Source organism: Globicephala melas, chromosome 2 (genome assembly GCF_963455315.2).
Source record: "Globicephala melas chromosome 2, mGloMel1.2, whole genome shotgun sequence".
NCBI classification, from domain to species: domain Eukaryota; kingdom Metazoa; phylum Chordata; class Mammalia; order Artiodactyla; family Delphinidae; genus Globicephala; species Globicephala melas.
In genome coordinates, this window is record NC_083315.2 from 27,348,839 (window position 1) to 27,372,282 (window position 23,444).

General features: G+C 49.1%; 1 protein-coding gene across 4 annotated transcripts in view; it reads right to left on the reverse strand.

Moving 5' to 3' along the window:
• The window catches only part of PFKP (phosphofructokinase, platelet), a 77,953-nt gene extending 61,558 nt beyond the window's left edge, over nucleotides 1-16,395 (reverse strand). For 2 of the 4 annotated variants that reach the window (XM_060293694.1, XM_060293693.1), the window contains exons 1-3: nucleotides 16,194-16,395; nucleotides 2,143-2,216; nucleotides 1,063-1,234 (exon numbers count right to left, since the gene is read on the reverse strand). In XM_060293694.1, the coding sequence (XP_060149677.1) occupies nucleotides 1,063-1,234; nucleotides 2,143-2,216; nucleotides 16,194-16,308 (361 nt within the window). In that variant the 5' untranslated portion in view covers nucleotides 16,309-16,395. Of the gene's footprint in view, nucleotides 1-329; nucleotides 1,235-2,142; nucleotides 2,217-16,193 lie in introns of those variants that run through there. The other 2 variants (XM_030878324.2, XM_060293695.1) reach the window with 2 other exon arrangements.
• Between the last annotated feature and the right edge of the window lie 7,049 nt (nucleotides 16,396-23,444).

Consider the following 23,444-nt stretch of genomic DNA (forward strand, 5'->3'; position numbering starts at 1 on the left):
AAAGAGAAAAACAAATATCGTATATTAACTCATGTATGTGGAAGCTAGAAAAATGGTATAGATGAACTGGTTTGCTGGGCAGAAGTTGAGACACAGATGTAGTGAATGTATGGACACCAAGGGGGGAAAACCGCAGTGGGGTGGGGATGGTGGTGTGCTGAATTGGCGATTGGGATTGACATGTATACACTGATGTGTATAAAATTGATGACTAATAAGAAACTGCAGTATAAAAAAACAAACAAAAGAACAACTAATACTAAACTTTCTTTGGGTTATTTCTATGGAAATATGTTAGTATATGTTAATATAAATGTTTCAGACATTACCTGAAATTTCTAAAAATCTTATATGTTTTTTCAGAACTCCAATGGTTTTCCATTAGATGATTTCATAAAAGTGCTAACAAAAGATCAACATGAAAAAATAATTATTAATTACATGGGACTGAGTGAACTGAAGAGGATGATTATAATTTTTGTGACTTTCTGTTTGAATAAAAATAAATCAATAAAAAGATAAAAAACAAACCTAAGCCCAGGAAAAAACATCTTTCCCGCAAACGATAAACACACGGTCATTTGGACCAACGAGCAAAACCTGTGAGCAGTTACTTCTCAAGTAGAGAAAATGACTCAGTAAACAGACTCTGGAGCCCCGGCCAGCTCTCAGCAAGGTGGGCCGCACACACAGAACTGGCAGGGTTGGTGCCACCTGTGTGCCCGGCGTGGGCCTGGGATGGAACAAAGAAATCACTTTGGCAAGACACACTGAGACCCGTTAGGACGACCACCCCTTTTAGCTCGGCAGATGCCGTATCCTGGGATCACAGCAACGATACAAAGCATAGAAGAGCTTCAAATATTAACCTAGAGCTTGCTGTGTTAGGATAGTTGAAAAATGGGCAGTGACCTAAATGTTGCCGGTGGCATAGGAATGCAAGGATCAAGTAGCTGAGGGGTCAGGTAAATGATGAGACATCAGGTTGATGGAATTTTACACAGACATTTACACGATAGTTGTGGAATGTACGTTAACACATACAAAATTGTCATAACATACTGGCAGGTAAAAAACATAGTATACAAAATAGGGCTTCCCTGGTGGCGCAGTGGTTGAGAGTCCGCCTGCCGATGCAGGGTACACGGGTTCGTGCCCCGGTCCGGGAAGATCCCACATGCCGCGGAGCTGCTGGGCCCGTGGGCCATGGCCGCTGGGCCTGCGCGTCCGGAGCCTGTGCTCCGCAATGGGAGAGGCCACAGCAGTGAGAGGCCCGCATACCGCAAAAAACAAAAAAAAAAACAAGAAAACAAACAAACAAACAAAAAAAAAACATAGTATACAAAATACATTTGCTATGGTGCTAATAATGTATATATTTCCTTCCAGTATTTCACATGTATTACACTGGGAAGAATCAATAAAACACTAACAGTGATTTCGGAAGAATTAAGCAATTAAAAAATCCATTCTCTTATTTCCATTTTTAAGCTTTATTCTGTTTTATAAATTTAAAAACTAAATATGTTATTTTTTCTAACAGTTTTTGAAATAAATCATGTGGTCCAAGCTGTATGGGTGCCTTCCCTCCAAACACAACTTACTTCTAAGCTGCCAGGACCTCAAAAGCAGGAGATAATGGGCCATCTGTTTGCTTTCAGATGCTTCATTTTGAAGTTAAGGCATAAAGAGATACTAGGGAGGTGGTCTGGGTTTTACATTAATGATGAAAAGCCCAAAGTGGCCACTCTCCCCCCCATTCAGCTTAATGTTTATTCAAATTCAGGCCCCATTTTTAGTGACTATATCACTTCTGTAAGGAATGAGAACTGCAAATAAATACAACCAGTTTGATATCATTAATCCTACAAGAACACTAGGTGGATATCAAAATGGCATTTTGAGCCCCGTTTCATCACCTTTCTCCCCTTGTTCCCTAATACAAATCTCACAGACGTGCATCTAGACCGGGGGTGTAACCTCTCCTGGTACCTGGGCTCCCCTATTGGTATCCAAGTTTGCCCGTCACCTGCTGCCTCTTGCCTGCAGTCAGCAGCCCCAGGCAAGCGTGAGGCCCCCAAGTGAGTACGAGGCAGCGGTTCCTGAGAGTCAGAGAAAGCGGGAAGGGGACGTGACACTGACCTCGTAGATAAAGTACACTTTGGCCCCCACGTATATTCCCATGCGCACGACAGCTCGGACAGCAGCATTCATACCTGCAAAGGGATAGGGACAGCAGTTACTGAGGAGGCTGGGGAGAATCTAGTGATGCCATTTAATTGGCTGTGATGGTGGGAAAACCGTGTAACCTCTCGGACGGCCCCTATGAAAAGTGGTCACAACACAAACCTCCAGGATTAGTGCAGGGAGAAGAGAAAAAAGTACAAGGCAGGGGCCAGCATGTTGTGGCCTAGTCCACAGATGAACAGAGCCTGGAGCACTGTTGGTTTAGAACATCGCTGTAAACACATTCGGAATATGAGCGACCTCAATTTGGTGTGAATTCGTAGGTTGATTCCATCCAATTGCAAAACAACACACAGGAGAGATGTTTGTTTATAGGTAGCCAATTTCAAAGAAAATAGGCCTGAAAAGGCCATTGGTCTGGGGAGGAGATGAAAAATTATTACCAGCTACTAGTGTAAAAGAAAGTAATTTAGTCAGTGGCCTTAAATATAAATCATGCAATTTTATTAAAAGAAAGATCCAATTAAACCAGTATACTATAAATAATACCTAATCAAGATAAATCTAGGCCATTTTCCACACTTCCCCAGAGGGCCTTGAAGGAAGTTAAAAGTGCAATGTATCCTTGTATAAAACAGCCACACCCCATTTTGCTTTCCACTGAAGCCCCATTTTGGGGCAGCCAACTGTGCGATGGACCATAAGTCTAGACCTACGTGAACAGGTCAGGATTTCACATCTGTAAAACCCTGTATCATCATATCAGCTGATATGATATCATCATATCATCAGGAGAGCAGTGAGAAGGGAGGATCATTCCTCTCGTTAAGGATGCAGCCCTGAGCCTCAGAATATGCAGCACCTGGGCATCCAGCCTAACTGCTCCTGGGCCAATAGTTCCAATCTGCCTCCTTCGTAAATTTAAATTTTGGGAACAAACTTCAGGACTAAAGGTGTTGGAGAACATGGACCATACAGTAAGTGGTACTTCTGGTAAGTAAATAAACAAACGAAGGCACCTTGGGTCCCAGGGAATATACTCCACAGACAAGGAGATTAAATTTGTATGTATTTGGATGGTAAACCTGCTCAGAGGATGGTTACAAATTTACAAATTACATTGAGCCAGTTTAGAAATCTGGAATGAGATCGTTGCCTCTGAAAGGTGACAATTTTGCAAGGCTACCGTGTTCACAGAGCCGGAAAAGCTGGAAATAAATCCATGTTAAATGTAAATCTAACATCTACGCACAGGTAGACATTATGTATTTGGTAGTCTCACCACTTCACGTTCAAACCTAGTTTATTACACGAAGGATTTTAATGACCTACTGACTCATTGCTGGCTGTCTCTCATAACCTCAAACTCAGCATTTCAAGATGCAATAAATCATTTCACCTGTGTCATCTTCTCCTCCGTTTCCTGTATTCTCTCAGATTAGCAAATCTTTTCACTCTCGCACAAGCTGGGTACTCCTGATACCCTCCACAGCTCCTTGCCCATAAAACTGACATTTCCCTCCCCAAACTTCCCCTGAATCCACCATCTCCCTCTAACATTATTCACGTTATGGCCAGAATGAGTAAAGCAGCTTTTCCTCTTTTGTTATGATACAAGTAATTTATAAATACATTCTTCTTATTAAAAAAATTACATATGTCGGAAAAGGCAAAGCTGTGGAGACAGTAAAAATAAAAGTCAGTGGTCGTTGGGGGTTGGGGGGATGAACAGGTGGGGCACAGAGGATTTTTAGTGCAGTGAAACTGCTCTGTATGACGTTATAATAATGGATACACCTCGTTATACATTTGTCCAAACCCATAGAACGGGCAACACCAAGAGTGAACCCTAAAATATCAACTATGGACTCTGGGTGAGGATGATGTGTCCATGTAGGGTCATCAGTTATAACAAATGCACCATCTGGTGGGGATGTTGATGGGGTGGGGGTGGGTCTGCATGGGTGGGGGCAGAAGATAGAGGGGAATCTCTGGAACTTCGCCTCAGTTTTGCTCTAAAATCTAAAACTGAAAAACACGGTTAAAAAAACAAACACAGGGCTTCCCTGGTGGCGCAGTGGTTGAGAGTCCGCCTGCCGATGCAGGGGACACGGGTTCGTGCCCCGGTCCGGGAAGATCCCACATGCCGCGGAGCGGCTGGGCCCGTGAGCCATGGCCGCTGAGCCTGGGCGTCCGGAGCCTGTGCTCCGCAACAGGAGTGGCCGCAACAGTGAGAGGCCCACGTACCGCAAAAAAAAAAAAAAAAAAAAAAAAAAACACAGATGAGGCCGTGTCTTGCTTTCCCATGCCCGCCCCTTTGGAGCGCAGTGCATACACCCTGTAGACACACTCCCCTTGTGCTAGCTGTAATCTCACACACTTTTTTGAGATGTTTTCTATGGTAGCATCAGCATTCTCTTTCTCAAACTCAAAAACGCCCAGGTTCCTCCCTGGATTCCCCAGGGCCTGTGCTCATAAAACCAAGCTCTTCAGGTGAGATCTCCAGCCCCCCGGGCTCTTCCTACCTGCTCAGTCCCACCTGGATGCCCCATCTACACGTCAGGACTGCAGCTCCCCCAGAACTGCCACCACGTCCCGGAGGGGCCCTCGCTCAACCTCCAGGAGGGACGGGGCTCCTGCACCTCCAGGAAGGCTTCCCCACCGGCCTTCACTACACCCACCTGGGCGACACACCTGCATCTCATGCAGGCAGCCTCAGCTCTCAGGCCTGAACCGAACGGATAAACGAGCTCCTCTCGGCCCCTTCCCACAGACCCCGCGATTCTAGGACTTTATTCTGTGGCCCCGGAATCGAGAGACTGACCACCAAACGCTGGAGCCCTACCAACCCTCCATCACCAGGACGCAAGCGCACGGGTTAACGCCGGCTCCCTGGCCCCCGCCCTCCCCCATGTGCTTCTGAAGACCTCATTTCTGGCGGGTGGGGGATGGGGACGCTTTCATAAAAGCATGAATAAAGAGGAGTTGGGGGATTTTAGAAAGTGCAAGTGGAGAAAAAATGGCAGAAGGAACGACAAGTGGGACACTATCCAGAGGTGACCCCAGGGGTCCCCGTGTGGAAGAAAAACATGCCCAGGGTGACCCCTGCCTGAAAGTTCTGACCACCTTCACAGCAGGCCTGGGGCCTGAACTCCTCCCCTGCCCCATGGGGTTGAGCTGGACTCACCTGGGAAAGCGGCCCGTGCCCTCGGGGCTGGTCCCCCCTCAGCCCGCAGCAGGCCTGGGGTGGGGGTGGGGGTGGGGGTGGGGTCCCAGGTCAGGGAGGGTCCTGACCACCGTACTTCTCCCAAGTTCCCTGGAGAGGAGGCTCCGCGCGTCTGAGCCTCACCGCCAACCCCCCAAGGCTTTTATACCAGGGTCCTTAAGGTAACTTGGCTACACCTGCTGCCTTTCCCGTGCAGCCCGGAGCTGGCCGCCTTCTGATTGGGGCCTGAGAGGAGCTGTGGTAACAGCTCAGTGGTAACCAGGGTAACCAGGGCTGAGTGCTCTGAGCACCTGAGCTGATGCTCCCAGAAAGCCTGCGGGGCCTGGGTCCTCCTGAGAGATGAGGAAGTCGGGCTCTAAGTGGATAAATTAACAGCCGAGGGAACAAAACTTGTAAAAGGCAAAGCTGGAGTGTAAACCCTACTCTTCCTTTTAACTTAAAAGCCGTTATAATTCCCTCTAGTAGGAAGGAAACTTGGAGAAAACAATGCCCATGGGGCCCCAGTTCTTGCGTAATTGTTTGGGGAGGGGCCGGCTCTCCACTTGAATTTGGGAAGGACAGGACAGAGCTGCTATCTGGTGCTGGGCCCACAGGTGGGTGCCTTCAGGGAAGGGCCCAGGGGACAGAAGCCAAGGACACAGGAAAGGCCAATTTTCACCGACAGCCTCTTTGACACACGCAACTGGGATTCAGACATATGATTTGGGGTCTGAGGGCCTTGTGGGTGAGCAGTGCCGATTTTCTGGTTCTGTTGGATGCTGTCCTGTCCTGGACTGTCCACAGAGAGCACAGGGCACTCCAGCTGCTGTTTTAAATAAACGTTCAGACATAGTTGACTTCCTTCCTTTTGTTTTTGGTTTTGTTTTGGCAGCCAGGCTCTGGAGTTCAAACAACTTCCATAATTGTTTCCATGGGAAACCATCATCCTGCCACCAAGAAAGAATCTTAGTATTTGGAAAGTATCCTCTTCATCACTTGCAAAAATTAAAACCCTCGTCCTCAGGGAATGTGCAGACTTGCTATGGGAACCAAAAATAAACAAATCTTGAAAGAACCAAGGAGCAGCTAAGTGGAAAATGTGAGAAAATTACTTTAGGTGCGCTAGAAAGAAGAGACTTATTGTTTTCTTGATGTGACATATTCTCAAATAGGTTCTTACTAAAGCATCATGCACGTAAGATAGTCATTAAGATAACTTCTTCCTTGAGGTCAGGGAGGCTGTGGACCCAAAGGTTTCCTGAGATTCTGTTCTGGTAACGTTTATTTATTTAAATTTATTTATTTATTTATTTTTGGCTGTGTTGGGTCTTCATTGCTGCACGCGGGCTTTCCCTAGTTGCAGTGAGCGGGGCCTACTCTTCATTGCAGTGCACGGGCTTCTCATTGCAGTGGCTTCTCTTGTTGTGGAGCATGGGCTTCAGTAGTTGTGGCAGGCGGGCTCAGTAGTTGTGGCTCACAGGCTGTAGAGTGCAGGCTTAGTAGTTGTGGCACACGGGCTTAGTTGTTCCGCGGCATGTGGGATCTTCCTGGACCAGGGCTCAAACCTGTGTCCCCTGCACTGGCAGGCGGATTCTTTTTTTTTTAACATCTTTATTGGAGTATAATTGCTTTACATTGTTGTGTTAGTTTCTGCTGTATAACAAAGTGAATCAGCTATATGCATATGTATATCCCCATATCCCCTCACTCTTGCGTCTCCCTCCCACCCTCCTTATCCCACCCCTCTAGGTGGTCGCAAAGCACTGAGCTGATCTCCCTGTGCTATGCAGCTGCTTCCCACTAGCTATCTATTCTACATTTGGTAGTATATATATGTCCATGCTACTCTCTCACTTCGTCTCAGCTTACCCTTACCCCTCCCTGTGTCCTCAAGTCCATGCTCTATGTCTGTGTCTTTATTCCTGTCCTCGCAGGCGGATTCTTAATCACTGCGCCACCAGGGAAGTCCCTCTGATAAAATTATACTCCAAGTAATTTGTTAAAAACAAGGACTGTGTTGATTCCAATAAAATAACTGGGGCTTTGTTTTACTTCCTATGTGGTCTGAAGAGTCTAATAAACGTCCTTACTTAGCCCTTTATGACCGTGTGGAGCTGTTTCCCCTGCATATTTCTCAGTGCCCATAACCACTCCCTGACTAATTTCAATATTTAAATTCCCTTTTGAAAAATAAGATCTGGTGCTTAATCCTCTTACTGGTTTCTCCCTGGCTATATGGAGTTTTCACCTTTGTACCAAAGCGAGGATGTTAGCATAGGTCAGAAAACAAACTTAAAGCTCACCTTATCTTGCTCTTGCTACTGACGTTCTCCATAAAGCTTCCTTGTTTAATAATTCAGGTGTGGGAGGGGAAAAAACGTCCTCAGGAGAAAGTGTCGGGATGCTGGATCCCCTGTGAGTAAGCTACCAACCGGGGGTTTCTCATCATCCTGCAGTGTCCAAATCACTGAGTCTTGTCTTAGATGTCAGTGACATAAATCTCTGAGCGGGTTCAATCATTCATTTATTCATCCGTCCGTCCATCCAGGACACACGGATGGGGTGTCTTTTCTCTGCTGGCACTGCCGGGCGATGCAGTGACAAAAGAGGGGAAGGTCGTGGCCCTGGTGGGGCTTGTTGCAGCCGGTAAACAACACACAACACACACACACATTCCACCCAGAGGTGGAGGAGAAAGAAGGAAAGCAGAGCAGGGCTGGGGGTTGCCATGGAGGTGTGCAGAGGGGCAACAGCCGCCTTGAGACGTGCCATTTGGGAGAGAATGGAAGACGGTGATGGAGGCTGGCCAAGTGGCCATCTGGACGTCTGGGAAGGAGGACCACAGCAGGCCCAGGGCCACTGCAGGCACCAGACCACTGCCAGAGCTCCCCTGCATGGCCCCTGACTGTGACATGAACACGCAGGAGGGACCGTCTGAACCTGAGCGCCTCACACACCCCTCCCTCTAGACCCCCATCCACTGGGATCCCCACTGACCACACCAACACGCACTGGGGCAGACGCACGCTGGATTTCAAAGGCTCAAGATGGAAAAAAGAATGTGAAACAGCTTATTAATCACCTTTGTATTGACAATGGGTTGAAACATTGGACTGAATAAAACAGAGGCTTAAATTAATTTCACCTGTTGCTGTTACATTTCCAAACGTGGTGACTAGTTTAAAATTACACAATCACACGTAAGCCTCATCTCTGCCATTTCCCTCCATCTTGAACCTGCTTTTAACCCCCAACAACGCATGTCTACCTTGCCACACCTACCAGCGCGAAGCGATGCATATTCCATCCGGAATCCTAATGCAGCTCATTCCCTGTGATGATTTTCCACTGGTTTTCCCACTATTCACTGGTATGAACATTGTGTCAAGAATGTCCTTCTGCCAGCCTGCCTGTCCCCACCTGGGCTCCTCGCTCGGCCTTTCTTCCCGCTGCATGGACCAGCTCCAGCCTGAGGCTCCACTGACACAGCCCACCCCCAGCTCACCCTCAAGGCCCAGTCCGGCTCCTCAGGACACTGGGGCCCCCTCCACAGCCCTCCCCTCCTCTCTCCACAAAGCCGCCCTCATCAGAAGCAGCTGGCACCCAGGTGGCTTCCAGGTCACACGAGGTAAATCCAAAGTCCTCCCCGTGGCCCCCCCTGGCCCCGGCCCCGCCCCCCACACTGGCCCAGCCGCTCTCTCCCAGCCCTGCCTGCTCCTGGCTATTTCCTGCTGGTCATTCCTTCCCCCTCCCATGGCAGGTGGGGGGGCCGTCCGTGGGAGAAGGGGCTCCACCGTCAGCCTAAGGCAGGCCGAGGAGGCCGTCACTCATCTGGGGGACGATTTAACGAGAGAGAAAACAAAGCCTGAGAATATTCGACCAGAGCTGAAAAAATAAGGAGGGATGGCAGCTCGAGGTCCCCCTGGCCAGCCTTCAACACTTGTAATCAAAAGAACCCTGGCCCGACCACTTGCTCACACCCTTACACAAGAGGCCTCCATTCACTGATCTCCCCGTCAGAATCCTCACCATAAAACCATCCCAGGAAACATCAGATGGTCTGAACCGCCACCTGGACCCAGGACTCCAGCGAGGTCCTCGGCCGACCACAGGGACCCGTTGCTACGGGTGTCAGGCCTTCCCTGGACCCACAGAATTAGAATCTACATCTCAGCCAGATCCTCAGGCAGCTGTCTGCAACCAGGATAAAGAAGGAAGCTGAGGGCCCTCGGGGGCAGCGGGGCCTCCCTGGGCCTGAGTAGTGCTGCCTTTTCTCTCCAGCAGGTCCTGCTTGAGACTCAAGGTTGTCTTAGGGGCAGGGGAAGGCAGGGAAGGGGAAGGGGAGAAAACAAGAGGGGGGAGAAGACAGGGATTGTGTGATTCCACTTCGTGTTGCAAACCAACAATCGCAGGCCCTGTCCCACCAGGACTGGAGAGCAGAGCCAGACCCTGTAAGGAAGTCCCTTCACGCTCAGGATGCCGCTCGGCCACACACTGTGCTGCCTCTTGTCCTGACAGCACAACGTCTGTGATTCCCAACACCCTAAGCGTGTGGTGGTGAAGACATGTGGAAGAGAGGGTGGGAGGAAACTGGGGCCCCGGAAGATGCTTTCTCACAAATAAAATACACCACCATACAGAGCTCGCTGCAAAGAATAACTCGAAAAGGTGACTCAGCTCTTTTCTTAACATAAAGCCATCTGTTCTTTACGCAAAGACACCTTCCAACATGATTGCAGTCGTGGCGGGTATACATCTGTGCCCTTATGTCTGCCTGTAACATGTCACTACCCTATCCCCATATTTCTACTGTAACTGCTCCTGGCACCCCATCAGATCCGTGTTCACACAGCCCCAATTCTCCCGGATAAAAGGTTTGAGTCCTGTATCAAAGCTTTCAGTTTTCTGGAACCGAGGGGGAAAACATGCTTTTTTGGAAAGATGACAAAATGTCTAGTTTCTAAAGGTCATCTAAGTGTGTCACACAACGCTATTTGCACTCCTAGAAAAGGGTGCAATTGCATGGATTTTCCACGGTACCCATGGGGTGAACACTAACATTCTAGTGCACGGCCTCCTGGACCCAATAATTTTTGCTAAATTAATGATTACATTGTCAGTGGGAAAGTTCCCATTACAGAATGTAAGCGCTCAGAGCCAGGGCAGGAAGGGCCCCAGAGCTGTGTGAGGTGAGATGCCCACTGTTCTCAAGGGCCCCAGAGCTGTGTGAGGTGAGATGCCCACTGTTCTCATCTTACTGGGCTCTCAGGCCCTCAAAGTTTTGGGTGGGCATGGAAGGAACCCACCCAAGCAGGGCCCAGATGCTGTGTTCAAGAAACACGTGTTCAGGGGAGAACCAACCAGCACCCAGCTCTGGTTGACTAGTACTTCACATTTCTGAGGATGGTTTTTAAGTTCTTATCTTGAGACATTAGTTGTTCCCAGATACAGCTCTGCAGATAAAAGAGTGCTTTTGTGTGGGAGTTCCCTGGTGGCCTAGAGGTTAGGATTCCAGGCTTTCACTGCCCTGGCCCGGGTTCAATCTCTGCTCGGGGAACTGAGATCCTGCAAGCCACTTGGCAGAGCCAAAAAAACAAAAAAAGAGCGCTTTTGATTAGTGAAGGTTTAATTCGTTAAAATGACTTCATGAGAGAGCTTCCCTGGTGGCATAGTGGTTAAAAACCCACCTGCCAATGCAGGGGACACGGGTTCGAGCCCTGGTCCAGGAAGATCCCACATGCCGCGGAACAACAAAGCCCGAGCGCCACAACCATTGAAGCCCACGCGCTTAGAACCTGTGCTCCACAAGAGAAGCCACTGCAGTGAGAAGCCCGCACACTGTAACGAAGAGTAGCCCCCACTCGCTGCAACTAGAGAAAGCCCACGCACAGCAAAAAAGACCCAATTCAACCAAAAGTAAATAATAAGTTAATTAATTTTTATAAAGCATATTAAAAAAAAAAGACTTCATGAGAAAAGACAGCCAGAACATCTAGTCGCCCACCATTTCACAGAAGGAAGTGGTCCACACTCGGTGAGATCCCAGGAGGGAGGCATTCAGCAAACATCTGGGTACCTGCCGAGTGCCCCGTACTGTGCTGAGGCACACCCTGGTGAATGGACATATGTCTTGGGCCACCCCTTCTCACTGCAGCCCGTAGCCTGGCCAGTTCATCTCAAAGCTCACTTGCTTGTGCGTGAAGCAGATGAGCCACTGTGTGGAAGCATTAGTGCCTACTGCTAAGCAAATGTTCACTCGATGTTAGTCACTCTTTTTTTTTTAAATTTTATTGGAGTATAGTTGATTTACAATGTTGTGTTAGTTTCAGGTGTACAGAAAAGTGTATCAGTTATACATATATCCATTCTTTTTCAGATTCTTTTTCCCATCTGGTTATTACAGAGTATTGAGTAGAGTTCCCTGTGCTATACAGCAGGTTCCTGTTGGTTCTCTATTTTATATATAGTGGTGTGTTAATCCCAAACTCCTAATTTATCCCTCCGCCCGCCTCCACGTTTTCCCTTTGGTCACCATAAGTTTGTTTTCTAAATCTGAGTCTGTTTCCGTTTTGCAAATAAGTTCATTTATGTCATTTTTTAAAAAAAATTAATTCCACTTATGAGTGATACCATATGATATTTATCTTTTTCTGTCTGACTTACTGTACTTAGTATGATACTCTCTAGGTCCATCCATGTTGCTGCAAATGGCATTATTTCATTCTTTTCTATGGCTAATTCTTCCTATTAGTGGAAAGGCTTATACAGACTCCATCTATATGAGCTTTCTGCAAACAATGTCTTCATGCTTACTTTGCCACAGGCCAAACAGGACTCAGCTTTCCTCTTCAGTCTACCCTCTGGGTCCATTTCTGTGCATTCTCAGCTGCACCAGGCCCTCCAGAAGCCCTCAATTTGTGTCTAAGGCAATGAGTCATTTTTGGCGTATGACGTAGTGTTGCTTGGGGGTGGATACCTAGTAATGGTAAGTTTGTCCAGTGACCTGGAACTTATTTTTAGTTAAAGTGAAAATCAATTTAAACTTGCAGACATTCCTTGTGACAATAGAAGCAACCCAAAGAATGAAAAAAACAATAATTAGTCTTAGAAATAGTCTTCCCTAATGGCCAGGGCTGGGGGATTCAGGAATATAGCTGGGGGATTTTCATTTTGTTCAATAATCATATTATACAAATTCCACTGGAAAACAAGCATTTCATCACTTTGGTATCAGGTGTTGCATCAATTTAGCCACCCCAATGCTCTTACTGTACAAACGCGTTTTCTGTTATCAAAACTGTGTAAAAATCATCTGTATAATCTATGTAATATCTTCCATTTCTTTTGACTAGTAAGTAGGGTAGCTATTGTCTCATGTTTAAATATCTATCTGAAATTTTAGGTTCATTATTTGTTTAGATGATTATAATTTACCTCTTCATTAACTTAGTGAAGAAATCATTAAGGCATTTTATACCAATTAAATAGTTTATGTATTTTTAGTATGAGGAATTTCACACAGTGGTCCTGTTTTCCAATGTAATTTGTAAAGCACAATCTTAAATTCCACTTGAGTTTTTAAAAAATTTTAAGGTTTTTGTCTCTAATTTGATAAAAAAAATATTTGATTTGGGGCAAATTATTTAAATACTTCTTGATTTTTTAATCTGAAAAATGGAAAGAAAATGCCACCCGCCTTACCAAATAAAGTTCTGGTGTTGCGGAAAAAAATCATCTGCATAATTTTGAGCAAACCAGGCTTTGCTCCTCTGAGTATTAATTAGTTGTTACAACTGTAAAAGCAGGGCTTACTGAAAAGTGTTTGGGGTTGAGACCTCACAGAATTTCATTTAAATCCTACCATGGGCCACCTATGAGCCTGCCACCTTAATGAGATTACTTCTCTCCCCTTGAGCCTCTCTTGTCACCTCTGAAATGAAGATGTGTGTGTCTTGGAGCCAGGTAATCAGGCCTGGAGATAAGAACAATAAAGCTCCTAGAACATCAAGTGAGCTCAATAACTAGAAGCTATAGTCATCTCAACATGAAATTTTACCGTAATTTCACATCTGATTAGAAAACTATCCTGAAATTAAGACTTGTGATTATTCTCCTTGGTCTTTATTAGCTGTGAGCAAAACTCTCTTATCCCAGGGAAAATCAAGCACTGATACCATTTAGAGTCAAGATAAGACGGTAAAAGGATATGGGTATAAATGACAGCATCTCTAGGAATAACCTCCTCCAAGGGGCTGTAAGTCTGCTGCTGCCTGCCGAGACCGGCCCCTGGGTGCACATCTTAAGGTGAACTTTCTTGGAAAGAAATGCATTCAACTGTTCAGTCAGGTCTCAGGTAGGATCAAAAGAGGAGGTGGCTCTTGGCATGAAGTCCAAGAAGAAATGGAGACTACAGCCTCAGCTCCGCCTGAGGAAAAATGCCCAGATGCCCGGCCATGGTCGGCTCTCCAGGGACGACCCAGATGTGTCAGTTCCGAGCATCAGGCGATCTCCCATTAACCTGACAATACACTGACCAAGCCACGTTCTCATATAATTTTGATTCTCAAGGTATCTTTTCCACTGACAAGAAGAGGTGTGGACTTACTGACCTCTATTATTCATAACTGCTCACAAGCTGCAGAGATAAGTAGCAGGTAAGTATCAGTAGCAGAAAAAATGCTGGTTCTGTCTATTGCATCATTACCTCAGTTGCCTTTGCACCAGCTACCAGGTAGTTGAGAAGACTTTTGGACAGGAACTCAAAAGAGTGACCTATATTTTTTTCAACAGACAGAGCACCTTAATTCTAAAATGACCTTGAAACTCTGACCTTGAAGCCTGGAGGGTTAAGAGACCAGTTCCTCTTCCTGTGCCAACAATTTATTCTCTTTCCAAGACCGGGGTAAGAGTCACTCAAGATGCTTCCTAATTTGGGCTAGCCCACTTCTCCAGAGGCACGTGCTTTTGAAGCCCTTTGACGGGGAAGCCTCTCTCAGCCCCACCCCGACCCCGCCAGACCCCATCCAGCACATCATTTAAGTAACTTGGGCGATGTCATCTATTTCACTCTGCCACTTCCCCAACCCCAGCCTTGTTTATATCACAACATTTTCTCTCTTCAATGTTTATACCAGGGGCCACACTTTACTAGAATACCAAATTAGACCAGCCCTGCCTCGCGCTGACGCAAAGGCAGGCTTGTGGGGCTTCGACAGTGACTGATGTCGCGAGCGCCACCTTCAGTAGGACAGGGAGGGGCTTCCAAGGGACCCACGTGCCGGGGACCCCCATGTCTCCTGCCCACCGCAGGCTGGGTGCCCAGGGTCGAGGGCGCGGGGCGCACGGGCGGTGACTGGCCAGGCACCACGTACGCGCCCGCGGCGGGCGGGGCTGCAGCCTTAGCGCCCCACCTGCCGCACCCCCCCCCCGGCCCCGCCCGGCTCAAGGGCGAAGGGAAGGTCACGGGCAGGGTGGGCGGCAGGCGAGGGCGCCGGGCCCAACACTTAAGCATCCCTGCACCGTGTGTGGTGAAAATGAGGCATCAGGGCCTTTCAACTCATCCGGGACGGGAGGAAGAAGGTAAAATAAAAACCAAAACCTAGCTCGAGAGGCGTCTCCGGCCTGCGATCCTCGGGCTCCGAGGACGCAGCCGCCTGAGCACAGCCCTGCTACTTTCTAGCGGTTGAGTCGCCCCACCCAGGTATTCACCGGGATCAGGAAACCCCAGCGTCTGGGAACCCCTGCGTCCCCATGTGCGCCCAGCGCTAGGGACCCGGGGCACGTTCTGTGTCACCCTCGCTTTACATTGAAATATTCTCTCCGTGTGTCCGTGGGCACCGAGCCTGGGTCCCCTTCTCCCCGAAATCAGCTTCCACGCTTGGGGGTGGGGGGCGGTTGCTGGAGTCCGCACTTGCGGGGCTGGTGACGCCCCGGAGTCCCCGCTTCCTGTTCCTTCCCATCCAGGGGAGGCTGGCGGGGAGGGCCCAGTGACCCGTTTCAGCTTTCAGTTTGGTGACGAGCCGGAAGGGGACAAGAGATTAGAGCGGAGGAGAACCGTTTTTAAAATTTCCCAGCGGAAACGCGAGGTGGTACCGGGCCGCCGGGCAACCCCGGGCAGGGACCCCCGTGCGTCCCCCGCCGCGTCCCGCCGGAGCAGCGGGGACGCCGCCCGCGCGGCGCGGGGATCGCGAGGCTGCCGACGCGTCGCAGGGACCCAGCGGATTTTTCCAAGACATTGGGGGTAGGGAGTGGGTGACGGAGCTGGGGAGGGAGCCGCGGCATCGGAAGTGGCCGCGCTGTAGCCAAGCTTTGGAGGGGCGTCCGGCTTCATCCTACGACTCGGAAGAGAAATGACCACCGAGCGCGGTCCAGGCGGCCCCGTAGCCAGTCGCAATTTAAAAAATAAACGTGAAGGTGGAAAACTGACCTTCCTGGTAAGGGATCCTACTGCCATAGCCCTCCCTCCGCCCCCCCACCGACTCCGCAGTGACTCCTTCTGAGGCTGCACGGCCCGCACCCGCTCCCGCCACAGGAAGGTACCCCCGAGGTTCCTGGGCGCGGGGCTTCTCCCCCACCCTTCTCTTATCCCCGGTACCCGCTCTCCTCTCTTCTTTGCTTCCCCCATCTCTTCTCCCTGGAGCCTCATCCTTTCTCTCTGGTCCCTGCTCCCCATCCTTTCTCCCAGGTACCCCCATCCTTTCTCCCAGGTACCCCCATCCTTTCTCCCGGTTACCCCCACATCCCTTCTCCCTAGTCCCCTCCCTTCGCCTCCGGCCCGGGATCCGGGGAGGCGGTGGCGCACCTTGGGCATCCCCGCCGCTGGTCAGCACGCCTATGGCTTTGCCGGCCCCGGAGAGCTGCTCCAGGAACTTTCGGAAGGAGCCCTTGGGGTTCGGGGAGACGTCGTGGTCGCCCATGGCGAGCAGGCCGGAGATCGCGCTCGGTAGGGTGCTCAGCAGGCACTGCGCCCCTCCCGCGCCGCCGCCACTGGAACCGCCGGCCCCGCCCGCGCGGCGCGCGCCAATGGGCGGCCAAGGGCGGGCTCAGGGGCGCGGGTAGGCGGGGCAGGCGGGACCGGGGTCGCCAGCTTTCAGGGAGCCGCGCGGGCCAGGGAGCTTGGCCTGGAGGGAGCACCACTAGGGGGGGGGTTGCATCGCAGGTGGGAGGAGCGTTACGAGCCGGAAGCACCTCAGAGGGAAGGAGAAGCACCGCAGGTGGGTGGGGAAATCACCGCAGGTGGGCGGAGCATCCCTGGTGGGGGAGGGGAAAGCACCCTAGGAGGGTGTGCAGCGAAGGTGGGAGGAGCATCGAGAGGGGGAAGCGCGGCAGGCGGGGGAAAGCACAGCAGCTAGGTGGTAGCATCTTTGGGGAGCGCAGCAGGTGGGGGGAGTAGGGGGAAGGCGGGGCGCTACAGGTGGGCTGGATCACCGTAGTTGTGGGAGCGTGGCAGCATCAAGCGCGGGGAGCGCAGTAAACGGGGCGGGGGGAGGTTGTGCGGAGCGCCGCAGGTGGGAGCGCCGGGCCCGCGGCGGTTGGGGGGACCGAACCGTCGCAGGCGCACGCACGTTCCCGCAAGATTCCTTCTGGGGGCGGCATTCGGAGCCGCGGGCACCCCAGCTTTTCCTCAGGCCTGAGGTGAGGGAGGAAGGACACACCAGCGGATCCTCCAGTCGGTGGGCGAACGTGGGCGTCGCTGGCTGGCGACGACGAAGCGCCGGTTCCGTCCCCAGAGAGGCTCTGGCCGCATGAGGAGGAGAAGGAACGTGGTCGTAGAGGACGCGCGGGGACCCTGGCGACACCTGGCGCCAGGCCGGGTGCTGAGAATGGAAGGGGCGGGAGAAGGGCAGGAAAGTCCTGGCGGGGCGATAAGACCCGAGTGCTTGCGAAGGAAACCGCGATGTCCTGTGTCGCCAGCCAGATGCTCGCAGCTCCGCTGGGAGCTCCGGGACTGAGGCGCTCACGTCCAGTCCGTTGGGTGATGGATGAACAAGAAGCCAACTCTTCCGGGAGCTTAATCTAGGCTGGTTTCCAGCCGCGGATGTGCGGACGGATGCTTCCTCGGGCGCAGTCTTGCGGCGCACACAGCGCTGAGCTTGGGGTAGGGTCATCCCCAGGAAGGAGTTTCATAAGCAGCCGCATCAGCAGTTCCTGGTGGGGACGGCACAGTATCCCCTACGACCTGCGCGACGGATTGCGTCAGGTGGATACAGAGGGGAAATAGGTTAAGTCAAGGCTGTCCCGTCCACCCGGAGCAGCCTGTGGTCGGCTGACAGCTGTTTACTGCGGGCCACCCTGGACAGAGGAGGGGGAGGGGGTGCGCGCACTTAAGCCGGGCTCTTTCTTGCCTTATCCTCCTGTTCATCCCTCTGAGCATCAAAAATGTATTGCAATAGATGAACAAATACCTGTTGTGGACAAGGCCAGAGATCTGATCTCTGCCCTGGGCCGGAGGTAATGGAGCAACTTCTAAACACCCGTGGTCATCTGAATCGCCTGGCCTGGTTTTTCCCTCTCCACCAGAACCACGGAAGTCCAGTTTCTGGGAGTGCTGCCAGAAAAGGTGTATTTTTAACAAGTTCCAACGCATTCTGATGACTGCAGAACCTGAGAGCACCTGTTCTAACGGGTTGAGCCTGAGCGAGTGATGCTGAGAAGATACTGGGCATCTTGAAGGTGTCCCCAGGGTGCCCTTCACTCTCCCGGTGCAGGAGAGTGGCGCCAGGCTGTGCAGCTCCGCCCAGAGGTGTCCCCGGCCCAGGATTTGTGCTGTAGAATCATCCATCCCTTTCTAGGGCATTCTACACTTTCCAAAATTGGTGCACATTGAATTTTATTTTAGCCAAAAGGCCTTTATCTTCTTATAAAATTGATATTTTTGTAATTTAGAGGATTGGCCATTTGTCCTCGAGTTGTCTGTCATATGGAAAACAATAGATACAAACTAAGAGTCCAAATAATGGGTTAAGTAAATTTTGATACAAATATATGAGTAGTTTTCTATTGCTGGTATGGTTATGAAGATAAATATCCATTTACATGGAAGTATATTCAGGATATATTAATAAATGAAGAAGCAGGGTCAGAAATACCTTGAACCTGTGTGTGTGTGTGTGTGTGCGCGCGTGTGTGCGCGCATGTGCGCGTAAATTTAGATGTAAATAAATTTAGATATTTTAATTTCCTTTCTTCTTATTATTATAGGTATTGTCTTTTTCTCCAATGAACAAGTATTGTTTTTGGAATAAAATATTATACTTCATTAAAAACAATAAAATTTAGAGTTGTCAGACCGCCAAGGTTATGTCTGTTTTGCGAAAGCTGAGGTGGCATTGTGGTTCAGACAGGTAATTCCTTATTCTTTCCAGTTAGGCCCATGAGCTCTGACCCATCGCTCAGTCTATCAGGGTGTAAAATACAGATGGCTGCAGCAGCTATGGAAAGACGTGGCCATCTCTCCCTTGTTTTTCTTTTGCAGTACATGTATTTTAGTAGTTCTTCAACTGGTGGTGGGGTTGTTTGTTTGTTTGTTTTAACTTTGGCCTTAGAAGAGGCTTCTCTGATACAAGAGGGAGAATTGCAAGGCATGTGGAGGGTACAGCTTACCTCCAGCAGGACATGCCACGTGCCTTAGTTCTCCATTGCTGCCTAAAAAATTACTCCGAGCTTTTGTGGCTTATATGAGCACCCATTTACATCACAGGAATATCGTCCCAGGGCTTTGCTGGACGCTCTGCTCCTTGTCTCAGAAGCTGCAACAAGGTATCCGCCGGGGTCCAAAGTCTCATCTGATCCCTCATCTTGGCAGTTTCCTTCCGTCCCAAGCCCTGAGCTGACTTTGAGCTAATCTACAACCACAGCTCCATAACGATCTTCCCTTTTCCTGGTGCCTCATCTTCGCTGTCCTTCTTCCCTAGACTTTACAAAGCCCAAGAACAAATGCAACCACTTGCTAAACAAGGAAACGCCGCCTTCAACTCCCCCCACCCGCCAGTTGTCTTTCAGTGTCTTTGTCCAAACTGAGAAATAATTCTGCTTTATATCTAGCAGCTACACTTTAAATTATATATTAAAAAGTTGGATGCCCTCCAAGACCTTGACGCAGAATCATGTTGTCCTGAACCAATTAAAGTCAATATTTAAACACTTTCCAAAAAAAATGGAATGAAAGCCCGTCTCATTATTTCTGCAAAGTAGGTGGCCATTAAAAGTTTTAACCCCTCCAGGAAATGTCATCGGTGATGTGCACTGGACCCTCTCACAGCACAACTATTTCCTTCTCCTGTGTTGGTGAAAGTTGATTAATGGAGACTTCCTCAAAATTCCAACACTTCTCTCGTAACAGGAGAGCACAGGTGCTGATAAGGCAGAAGAAACTGACCTGTTCTTTCAGAGGAACTTCCGTAATTGTGGTTATTTCAGAAAACAGAGGATAGGAGAGAGGACTGTCTGTTGAAAAATGAGTTATACAGGAATTTCCCAGTTAGGAAAGGAAATTATGATGATTTTAGCAGTGTGCCATGTGATGGTTAATTTTATGTGTCAACTAGGCTGGATCACGGGTGCCCAGATAGCTGGCAAAACCCTGTCTCTGGATGGGATGGTGAGGATGTTTCCAATGAGATTAACATTTAACATCTCATTTAACATTTAACATTAAGATTAACATCAGTGAATTGAGTGAAGCAGATCCCCTCCCTGACATGGAGGTGTGAGGCTCAGCCAGCCTGCTGAGGGCCTGAGGAAGGGTGAATTTGTCCTCTTTCTCTCTCCCCATGTGTGTATATATATATATATATATATGTGTGTGTATATGTATATATATATATATATATACACACACACACACACATATATATATATATATCACTGATTCTGCTTCTTTGGAGGAGCCTGACTAGTACATACATTCAGTTTAAATATGTTCATTCTATGTTTTAGTTGTGAGATGCTAAAGCTGAATACCAATTTGCATATGGTCTATACCGAGTCCTGTGTCCCTGATGGTATTTACATGTTTGCATTTGAATTTGATGACAAGTTCTCAAAGCTCCCTTACTTCTGTATCAGAATCAAAGTGCTTCATGGCCAGCATTCAAGGGCAAACATGCTGAAATATCCGAAACCAAAGCTACAAACAACAGTGCTTTTGCAATTCGCAGATGGGCACACATGGACCACGCGTGTGTGATTGGCAATGCCAGCACGTAGCCCGAGTTTTGAACGTTTTTGGGTGTAAAACTTCTAAGATTCCCATATAAGACACAGATGTCTTCCTCTACCCGAATGTGCACATATACACACACACAATCCCCTGAATGTAGCGTACAGTTTAGGGAACTCATGAGTCTGGTGACTGACCAGGCCACAGCCGAGGACAGAGGATGGAGCCTGGTCACAGGTCCAAGCGGCGGAAAGCTGAGTCCTCCCGTGCAGCCTCCCTCTGGCTGCTCACCGTTCACCATTGGGACCTTGTCTTATCTTAGAGCCCAAGCTGACCCCAGGCCAGATGGGGACCGGGGGCCCATTCCCGGGGAAGCGCTGGGGTCTTAGTCCTGAGTCTGGGGGGAACACCCCTCCCCTCCCATGTGATGCTGTTTGGAGAGCATCACTTTAAGAGCTCCCGCTGTCTCCACTGATTACGTGGTCCTTTGATCCTCTTTAAGAGCAGACCATTCTTTTGTCTATAAGACCTTTCACCAGCATAGGCCACTCACTTAGAGCCGTGTTTCCACAATCATGAGGCTTTTCTGCAGCAGTCGGGGCTAATCTTGTTGTCATGTGAGGTGATCTGAGTCCCTTCTGCCCTGGAGTCCGTGGCCCTGCTCCACCCTCATCCCCCAGGGCCCTGGGGGCAGCCGGTCACTGGAGCTGCTCTCCAGGTCACTTAGGGGGCTCTCTCCTTTCCTCTGTCCAGGTCACCGAGAGGCATAGGATGAAGGCCCTCCAGGCACTGCCACCCCAGCCTTTAGTGCCAGAGCCCATGGGAAGGACCCTTTCTGGGGTCATTGGATCATCAGGTGGAAAGAGTTTGCACAGCGAAGACAGAGACATGAGAGATGGGGGGAGAGAGACAGAGGCAGACAGAGCCAGAGAGAGAAAGCAAAATCACAACATTCCTTAAGTTTGCCCCTCACTCAAGCTGCTGTCCTGCTTCTGTGCCACGATAACCACCAAAAATGTTTAAAATTGCCACTCCCCCCTTCCACATCTTTCCCACTCCCTCAGACTCCCTGAAGTCCTCTTTCCTCTACTGCAGCTTCTCTGAAACTTCTGAATGTCACCAACTGTCTGTCCAAACAACCAGCCAACAAAACAGCTTTTGAAACCAATTACTCGGTTGCTTCTTGTTGATATTTTTCTAAACTCTATGGTGCTATTTCCTAATACCTCCTCTTAAAACCCTCTGTAGGTTGGATTTTTTTTGTTTGTTTTTTGGTTGTGATTTTACATGAATTAACCTTAAAATAGAACATAAATAATGATGGTCAATGTAAGTGAAGAGAAGATCAAGCATTTCAGGAATGATTTCTGTTCGTGGGCTTGTGCTCTTTAGAAAGCGTTGGGTCTCCTTCCCTCACAGTTACAATGAGAACCTTAGCATGTAGACTTGCTCTGTGGAGAATAAAATACCAGATAATAAGCATGAATCTCAAGGTTTCTCCTGCATCCAAATTTTTTTGTTTTAATTTTCATTACGTTGGGTTGGTGCCTCCTGTGTCCTGTGTCCCAGAGATTCTGGAAGAAAGAACATTTGGGAAACGCTGGTTAGTCCCATGCAATCTGTTCCATGGTGTTTAACATATTCTAACTCCGAATTACTGATTCACGGGACTTGAAGCCCCTTCTGGGATGCACCTTGCCCTGCCATGTTCTGATTCACTCAGAATACCTGTGGGCTTGGAGTTTAGACCCAGTAAGTAGGGCAGGAAACAGCCTGAAGGAGGACTGCTATTAGCAAGGAAGACAAAATTCTTCTGGAAACAATGTAACTAGACACTAGACACACGAAGATAGTTCTCTAGCTATGGGGGTTACTGACGATTCGGTTAAGTACCAATATTCAAAATAGCATCTTCAATATGCCAGCACTCACAGGGCGGATGTGGGGATGAAGGTCTGCCCTGCTCAGTGGGTCAGAGGCTCAGATTCTCCTACGAAGGGAATCGAATGGATCCCCACTCTCACTCCCCCACCCTGTGGGCCTCACACCCAGCCCCCAGGTGGGCAAGGAATGAGCCCATTCTGTCATTGCCTCACTTGACCTCGGCCTCTTTGGCTAGAACACGTTTATTAATACTTCCCAAGACTCTCCACTGGAGCCGCACACAGAAACCTTTGTCCCCCACTGGCTGCACGCTTCTGGCCCAGGAGGTGCTGGTCTCAGGCTGCTTGACTACTGGTCTTCCACTCTGTCTCCAAGATTTTGACCTCAGTGGAGGGTTCAGGAACTGTCTTTTTCAACTTATTCTCAGACTTTTTTTCTTTTATTTAAGTCAAGCAACCAAAAAAAATAAAGGACACAACCAAAGTAAGGTGAGTCAGATGCAAGTGGAAAGTTTAGGTGATGAAATGGAATATGCATGTGTATTAACACTCAGTGTGGCTACCATACTGGGGGCTTGTTGGGCTGTGAGCTTCCTGGCACCTGGAACCAAATAAAATAGATAAAAAATAAGGAAATGCTGAGATTCTCTGTCAGATTTTATGGGTTTTACAGTCTTTTTCTTAAATTCTAGTGTTTTGCAGTCATAGAAATAATACAACAGGATCTCTTACGAGCAGTGTGGGCCTTCCCCGGTGGGCAGAAGAATTAAGAGCTGGTGTACAGACCAGAGGGCAGTTTGTATCAATGGAATGAGTACAAAGGATGATGGATTATCTGATGGGAATTTTCTACCAAAATGTGAAATGGAGAATGTGGGGAGGGAGAGGGAGAGAGAGAAGAACAATTCATCACTCTTGCCCAAAGACCCTGGGCCGATTATCCAGACCACCTCCCCTGCACCACAAGCATTCTGGAGAGAGGCTGGTACAGCTGGGGCTGCTCTCTTTC